Raw genomic sequence first — 8,574 nt, 5'->3', positions numbered from 1 at the left:
TCTTTATTGAGCTTTTGGACTGAAATATAACCTTCATATCTCTTGGCAGCATTCACTTGATGTTTCCTTCATGTTTTTTGCCATCAGGTTAGAGTTGAGGAGGTTTTGTGCAGATATTTCTGATATTTCCAGGCTCATTTGAGCTGTTTATTTGCCAATATTGAGATCCGCTGTGCTCATGTGAGTTTCCTTTTGTAATTCTGCTTGTTTTCCACTTTCTTTTGTACAGTTTTACACTCCTTTCTCACATTCCTCTGGCGATTTCTTTGATTATTGTGCCTGTAGACATGTTTCCTCTTGTGTATTTATTATTTTGTGGGTCAGAACTCATTTGCAGGGTTGTTTGTGTTGAAGCCCGTCCTGGAGTGTGAGACGCAGAGCGGTGTGTTTGTTGAAGCGCTGCTCCATTAGTGTTGATCATTTCTGGGTTTTTGTGCCTTTCCACACGTTCATCATTTACAGGAGCAGCTGTGGAGGAAACACTCAATAAAACACACACAGCTGCTTTTAGAACCCGCTCGATCCTGTGCTTTATTGACCAGCTCCTGTCATGCTGGAATACTGAAGACCACGGCAGTGAGAGTGTGTGTGTGTGTGTGTGTGTGTGTGCATGTGCGTGTGTGTGTATGTGTTTTTTAAAGGTGTGTGTTTGTGATTGCGTGTGTGTATTTGTGTGGATGTGGGTTGTGATTGTGTGTGCGGCTGGTTGTGTATTTGTGGTTGTGTGTATTTGTAATTGTGGGTGTGTATTTGTGATTGTATGACTGTTTATGTGTGTGTGTGTGATTGTGTGTGTGTTTGTGTGCATGTATTTTTGATTTTGTGTGTGTGACTGTGGGTGTGTATTTGTGATTGTGTGTGTGTGATTGTGTATTTGTGATTCTGTGGGTGTGTATTTGTGATTGTGTGTGTGTGATTGTGTATTTGTGATTCTGTGGGTGTGTATTTGTGATTGTGTGTGTGTGTGACTGTGGGTGTGAATTTGTGATTGTGGGTGTGTGACTGTGGGTGTGTATTTGTGATTGTGGGTGTGTGATTGTGTATTTGTGATTCTGTGGGTGTGTATTTGTGATTGTGTGTGTGTGATTGTGTATTTGTGATTCTGTGGGTGTGTATTTGTGATTGTGTGTGTGTGACTGTGTATTTGTGATTCTGTGGGTGTGTATTTGTGATTGTGTGTGTGTGATTGTGTATTTGTGATTCTGTGGGTGTGTATTTGTGATTGTGTATTTGTGATTCTGTGGGTGTGTATTTGTGATTGTGTGTGTGTGACTGTGTATTTGTGATTCTGTGGGTGTGTATTTGTGATTGTGTGTGTGTGACTGTGTATTTGTGATTCTGTGGGTGTGTATTTGTGATTGTGTGTGTGTGATTGTGTATTTGTGATTCTGTGGGTGTGTATTTGTGATTGTGTGTGTGTGACTGTGGGTGTGAATTTGTGATTGTGTGTGTGTGACTGTGGGTGTGAATTTGTGATTGTGGGTGTGTGACTGTGGGTGTATATTTGTGATTGTGAGTGTGTGACTGTGGGTGTGTATTTGTGATTGTGTGTGTGTGTGACTGTGGGTGTGAATTTGTGATTGTGGGTGTGTGACTGTGGGTGTGTATTTGTGATTGTGGGTGTGTGTGTGTGATTGAGTGTGTGACTGTGGGTGTGTATTTGTGATTGTGTGTGTGACTGTGGGTGTGTATTTGTGATTGTGTGTGTGTGTGACTGTGGGTGTGAATTTGTGATTGTGGGTGTGTGACTGTGGGTGTGTATTTGTGATTGTGGGTGTGTGTGTGTGATTGAGTGTGTGACTGTGGGTGTGTATTTGTGATTGTGTGTGTGACTGTGGGTGTGTATTTGTGTGTGTGTGTGATTGTGACTGTTTGTGTGCATGTATTTTTGATTTTATGCGTGTGACTGGGTGTGTACTTGTGAGTGTGTGTGTGTGTGACTGTGGGTGTGTGTGTGTGTGACTGGGTGTGTATTTGTGATTGTGTGTGTGTGTGTGTGTGTGTGTGTGTGTGTGTGTGTGTGTGTGTGTGTGTGGTGTGTGTGGGTGTGTATTTGTGATTGTGTGTGTGACTGTGGGTGTGTGTGACTGTGGGTGTGTGTGTGTGACTGGATGTGTTTGTGATTGTGTGTGTGTGTGTGTGATTGTGTGTGTGACTGTGGGTGTGTGTGTGTGTGACTGGGTGTGTGTGTGTGTGTGTGTGTGTGTGTGATTGAGTGTGTGACTGTGGGTGTGTATTTGTGATCGTGGGTGTGTGTGTGTGTATGATTGTGACTGTTTGTGTGCATGTATTTTTGATTTTGTGCGTGTGACTGGGTGTATACTTGTGAGTGTGTGTGTGTGTTGTAAATCCTCTAGATGGCGAGTCCGAAAACACTGACGATGCAGTAGAGGTATTTATTCTCCCATCTGACTGTGCAGCTTCCTGAAGGAGAGCAGAGAATATAATATTTCATTATTGAATATAATATTTATTAACTTTTTATTAAGTAAAAATGAAAAACAAATGTTCAAGAGGCTGTGTAGGAATAATAATAATAACACAGTTTATTTATTGGATCTATTCTGTGCTTTTCTTACAGCTGAAGTATGAAAGATTATTGCTTTAATGGTCTATAATGTTATATAATGTAGTGTTTTTCATAGATATATACACTAGATATTGCATACGGACCCCGAGCATGCGTCAATAGCGCCGCCATATTTGTACAGGGCTCCCAGCACAAATGTCATTCAACCGCACTAGTCAAGACAGTGTGTCAATGAAGATGCTGGACTTCAGCGCTGTGTACGGGTGTAATAATGAGCAAACTAAGAAAACCGCACAAAGGCAGAACATTTCATCGGGAAGATTTCGTTATTTACGTTTTAGTAATATTGATGATAATGCAGTCACTAACTGCATTCACCATAAGGCAAAGTAGCACAAACTTACACTAAATGCTAGGCTTATGCTAGTTTTGTTGAATAAAATCAGCAAACAATGTAAATGCAATATGACAACAAGACGCTGCAGTGCTAGAAAACTCGTATTATTGACTACGTTTACATGGACATCAGTAATCTAATAATAAGATTAAGACATTTACATGAGTTGTATGATCCCGTTTTACATGTTATAACACATAATTAGGTTAACGTCATTGTGTCACCGTGCTAGCCACATGGGTGTTTTATTGTTAATTTGCCGACTTTAACTGCAGTTCAGCACTTTCACTTTCATTCAGGAACATTTCATGCATGCCCCCCCCTGACAAGCGAGATATTGGATGCGACTATGAACTGCTGGAGGAGTGTAGTTTCAATGGAAGTTCATACCGCACGCTGAATAGGAAAAAAAATCCTGTGTCTGTGGTCTTCACTGACTCTGTAGGTGCAGATAATAGTGTCAGATAGCTGTGTGTTGTATACACTATCCTGTCGCAAACGCGGTGAAAAGTCCTACATGAAGGTAATAGTTCGATTACAGTGTTTACATGTCTGTAATGCACTTTAATAATGCGTCTAATATCAGCGTACTCCACATCTTAATTACATTCTCTTTAGTTCCATTATGACTTTAATCAGATTAAATTAATCAAAAATGGCTGTTTACATGGTCGACTCTTAATCAGAGTATTGTCTTCATCGCATTAAAATCGAATGATTGGTGTTCATGTAAACGTACTCACTGTCAGCTAAGTTTACGAGTCGTTCATAACGGAGATTCATTCACAAGTGAATCGCTCCCTCTGTCAAAATGAGAAGTGAAAGCAGGAGAGGAGGGGGGGGGGTGTTTCAGGACACAGATTAGATCAAATTAAGCAGGGAGGGAGGATAATACATCTCCATGCTCACAAACTCTGGCTCTGGATGGCCACAGTCCTCCGCTGCAGCTGGGTCCCGCATTCATTTCAAAGGAGGGCTACCCTGTACTAAAATGGCGGCTCTATTGACGCATTCCTTTCAATAGACAACAATAGTGTAGGCGACATCTAATGTGCTGATAAACTTCCTGTGAAAGGTTAATGCGACTGTTTTCAGTTTCATATGTTTGCTTTTACAGCATCGATGTTGTAACATAGCTCAAATGTAATCAGTTAAATAGATCCAAGCATTCATTTAGTTGTTAACGTGTAAAACGAGACGAAAAACCCTCTAAACACACGAGCCATCAGGAGAAAAAGGTGAGTGCTAAAACTATTATAAATACTGCGGTAAAATACGTCTCTATATTTTAAAGACATGGTGCAGAACAATGTCATTTACTGCAGTGCTTCTGGTGCATTCTGAGGGCCACTTTATATCGTATATCAGTCAGGCAGTGAAGATCAGCGGGTTTTAAAGGAATCAGATCTTAAGTGCTGTGATTGTATAATGGCAGGACAGTTCACCAGAGGACAAAATGAAAACTCATTCATATACACATTACAGTAGCACAGTTAAACCATTCATTGCATACTAAATACCATGTACGCCTCTAGGGGGCGAAGTGAGGACTATTATAAGGGCCCACGCTGTTTTGGGGCCCTCAGAGTTGCTATAGAGGGCCTAATCAAACACAGCCATCACCAGAATTTTGTCATAGGGCCTGTACCAGCTAGCAGTTCCCTTGCTAAATACGTTTTGGATGTGATTTCTTGACTGTTGTAGCTGTAACAAATCATTCAGCGGAGTGATATGGTGCTGTAATGCGCTGCCGGAACTACTTTAGCTGTGCCTTTATCTGACAATAATCTTAGAGTGCTCATCAGCCAATCAGAATCAAGCATTCAGCAGTAGTATAAGTGACAGTGGATAGAGCGTTTCACCATCTGTGGTGTTGTCCCAGAAGCAGGAGGAGGCCGACTGAAGGCCAGCGCCGTTCTTCTGCATGATGATGCACGTGACTGAAGGAGAAACAGCAGATGATCAGCACAGTAACTGCAGCATATATCATGCAGCCCTTCTGCAGGTTTCTCACCGATGTATTTGAAGGGTTTGCCCAGTTTGCTGAGCTGCCCGAGACACTGCTCCGCCACGCTGGACGTCCATTGGCTCACACGCTTGTGTTCATACGTGTTTCTGCCAATCACCGCTTCTAGAGACTGAACACACACACACACACACACAGTTACCTCTTTAATTCTGTGTACACCATTTATCCTCTGAGTGAATATAGTCTGCCTTAACTAAACCTCTCAAATAAAGCACATTCATTCATTCATTTTCTTTCCGCTAGTCCCTTCGCCACAACTGAATGAACCACCAACTATTCCAGCATATGTTTTACACAGCGGATGCCCTTCCAGCCGCAACCCAGTATGGGAAACACTCATTCACTACTGCTGACTTAGTTCATCAAGTCCCCAATAGCGCATGTGTTTGGACTGTGGGGGAAACCGGAGCACCCGGAGGAAACCCACACCAACACATGGAGAAACATGCAAACTCCACACAGAAATGCCAACTGACCCAGCCGGGACTCAAGCCAGCGTCCTTCTTGCTGTGAGAACACAGAGCTAGCCACTGTGCCACCCCTAATTTATTATATGTTATTCATTTTTATTTAATAATGTGTTCATTCATTTATTTACTTTAAGTATGGTCTTTATCCCTCTATATTAGTCTTGTTTATGTGAGTGTTACTGATTGTAGATCATGTAATTAGTTTTTTTTGTTTGATGTTTGCATGATAATGATAATAATACTGATATAAAACATGGGGACAGGAGAGCTGACACACGATACAATTGAAACGTAACTGGGAGACCTTTAAATGCAGATATTACTTTAAAAGTACTCTGATTAAAATACATAACTACTGTTACTTGTAATGTGTTAACCAGTTAGGTCGATAAGGGATACAGCTGCAAATACATCAATATAGCATCAATTTTGTAATACACAACAATAATTCATATTTTACATTAATATGAGGGTTGAGGTATGGGTAGACGTTATTGAAATACAATTAATGGTTAATTTAATAAATAATTCTCTGTATAATGCCTTTTTTTACATTGCTCTGAGGGGTTGGTTTAGAGGAGACGTTAATAAAATGCAATGTAATGGGTAATTAAAGAAAGAATAAACACTCGGTATATTAGTGTTTTTAAATTATTGTGATAGTTGGGTTTAAGCTTGGGGAAGGAGTAGAGGTTAGTAAAATACAATTAACTGTTAATTTAATTAATAATATGAATAACTCTCGTTAACCTCCGGCCGCAGCTGTATCCCTTCTAGGAACAACCGCGTTAACCCCAACACTGTTCATAACACACTCAGACACTAAACACACAGAGAACACATTAAATAGACACTAAACACACAGAGAACACATTAAATAGACACTAAACACACAGAGAACACATTAATAGACACTAAACACACAGAGAACACATATTAAATAGACACTAAACACATTAAATGGACGTTAAACCATCATCTGTGAGACAGAAACTCACCTCTTTCACGATGCTGCTCACTTCATCCACTATAAAACGCGCTCTGGAAAACACACACGACAATAAACACAGGCGTAACAGCCGCCATATTACAGCACTATTAATATTTCAGACACTTACATATACACTTATTTAATATTACACATCTTTCTCGTCGTTTACCTCTTCTACTATCTGATCGTCGTCCATGTTTGCTCGTTGTTGTCGTCAGCCTGAGCGGTTGTCATGGAAATAATACGTCGCTTACGTTGTGACGCACAGAAAAAGTACGGCACGCGTGGTAAAAATGAATTAATATGTAAATATAATAAAATAACCGCGTCTTAAAAATGTAAGGTATGAAAGTTAAATAAGTATGCATAACCACGTTGTTGCCAAAAATACAAACCTTATTTGAGCAGATTGAATGGTAAAAAAGCTCGAAATTTACCCACCAATAAAGTTAAGAAGTGACTTATAACATAATTAATGAATCCAGTGAAACAATGTGTAGAGACTTTTTGTGAATTAGACGAGAAATCGAAAACATTTAGTTTAATGCGTATATATATATATATATATATATATATATATATATATATATATATATATATATATATATATATATATATATATATATTCCTAAATGTTAGCTTTGATTGTTAAATATATTATATTTATTTATAATTAATAGTATATATTAAATTACATAGAATACATTGCGTTTCATTAGGATTATAATCTGCTATATTTATAAATTAATTTTCAATGAAAAACGAGACCGGTAATATCTATGATTGACCGCTGGATATTGTTATATTGTTATCAATATTATTTAGTTTATACAAAATGTATTTTATTAATAATAATAGCTGCATCTTATTAACTTATATGTATTTTTTTGTATTATTTTCGTTTTTGTAACATTATTTTTAATTAATTTTAGTTTAAATAATAAATAGTATATAGTAAAATACATTACAGTTACTTAGGATCATAATTAAACTATATTATACATTTATATAATGTAAATTGCTTTTAAATTAAAAAAACGAGACCGATATATGATTGACAGCTCTGAATGACCAATGAAGGCGGCTCCAGAATGTCCCGCCTTTCGGAAGAGGGTTGACGTCAGGGATCTCCGCCCTGCTGCTTCCTCTTTCACAGTGGCCGTCGGCGTGAGACACCATGAAGGCGTCTGGCACAGTACGTAAAACTATTCTTAAATAATTTTACAGTCGCTTAAACTTCACAAATAAGACACAAAAACGTATATAAGACACCCAGTCGTGCACAACTGCGGCTTCAGCTGATCTGTGTGCATAATTGCTGCGTAAAATGCGCTTTGACGCGTTGATGTTGCGGAGAGCAACATGGCGGCTGGAGCATCTCCCATGTGCTGATCGACCACAGCACACAAAACATTACAACGATATTACGTTGTATAGTGATTTTGTGGTCACGTTTTAAATTGTCGGCGTGAGATTGTGCGCTTTAACTTGACGGTGGATTGACAAATGTATTTTAATGTCTCTCATCGTGATCCGTTCGTTTAACGTCAGGCCCAAAGCGTTCGTTTAGCAGCAATTCGCTTTAATAGTTTTGGTTAAACTGGATGTGTTGAGGATTTTCAAGAGCAATTCAGCTTGTTTTATTGTCGAATGACTTTAATAAGAGTTATTAGTATGGAAAACTTAATTTCTTGTATTGTAACACTCAAACCGACAATGAAAATAGGCAATTTTACTGCTAAAAAGAGTAAAAAAAAAAAAACCACACCAACACAACAGAAGGTTTTGGATGAGATGTAAAAAGAACTAGTTCAACACACAGGAGGCTTTGGGACAAAACCCTGACAAATGTCTCTAATATATCATCTGAGTGCTGTCTTGCGGTGTATAAGCAGAATAACGCACTGCAGTCAGTTGAATTACTATAAAATAATGCACGTCTGAGCTGTTCCAGCCACTCTGCATCAGGGGTACAATTTTATTAACAGCACATTGTCAATTGTTTTATATTGTAGACTCAGTTCAGTGTTGAATCAATAGTGGGTCAGAAAATTCATGAGTTAAAGATATTCCTGCTTTTTTGAGGTCTTGTGAACTTTTAAATATTTAACAAAAGAAATGGCACTAGTTTAAAAATGCATTATGATCAGTAAATTA

The 8,574-nt window shown here is 38.7% G+C and overlaps 1 protein-coding gene across 1 annotated transcript; it reads right to left on the bottom strand.

The window, feature by feature from the left end:
* Window positions 1–2,060: 2,060 nt before the first annotated feature.
* Window positions 2,061–6,613, bottom strand: LOC130223563 (dynein light chain Tctex-type 1-like). The gene is made up of 5 exons (XM_056456405.1): window positions 6,567–6,613; window positions 6,425–6,467; window positions 4,942–5,065; window positions 4,790–4,867; window positions 2,061–2,424 (listed from the first exon to the last, which is right to left on the bottom strand). The coding sequence occupies exons 1-5, from the start codon at window positions 6,611–6,613 to the stop codon at window positions 2,354–2,356; spliced, it is 363 nt and encodes a 120-aa protein (XP_056312380.1). The 3' UTR covers window positions 2,061–2,353.
* Window positions 6,614–8,574: the final 1,961 nt, after the last annotated feature.

This window comes from Danio aesculapii, chromosome 4, assembly GCF_903798145.1.
Source record: "Danio aesculapii chromosome 4, fDanAes4.1, whole genome shotgun sequence".
Classification (NCBI taxonomy): domain Eukaryota; kingdom Metazoa; phylum Chordata; class Actinopteri; order Cypriniformes; family Danionidae; genus Danio; species Danio aesculapii.
Note: the sequence above shows the minus strand (reverse complement) of the source record. Positions and strands in the feature narration are given on the sequence as shown.

What these genes read in the sequence shown, in the direction of transcription:
- LOC130223563 (XM_056456405.1), bottom strand. Translation starts at nt 6,613, where the DNA reads ATGGACGACGATCAGATAGTAGAAGAGGTAAACGACGAGAAAGATGT. An exon ending in TGAGCAGCATCGTGAAAGAG is followed by an intron (nt 5,066 to 6,424) that starts GTGAGTTTCTGT and finishes GTGTGTGTTCAG; the next exon opens with TCTCTAGAAGCGGTGATTGG. An exon ending in CAAACCCTTCAAATACATCG is followed by an intron (nt 4,868 to 4,941) that starts GTGAGAAACCTG and finishes TTTCTCCTTCAG; the next exon opens with TCACGTGCATCATCATGCAG.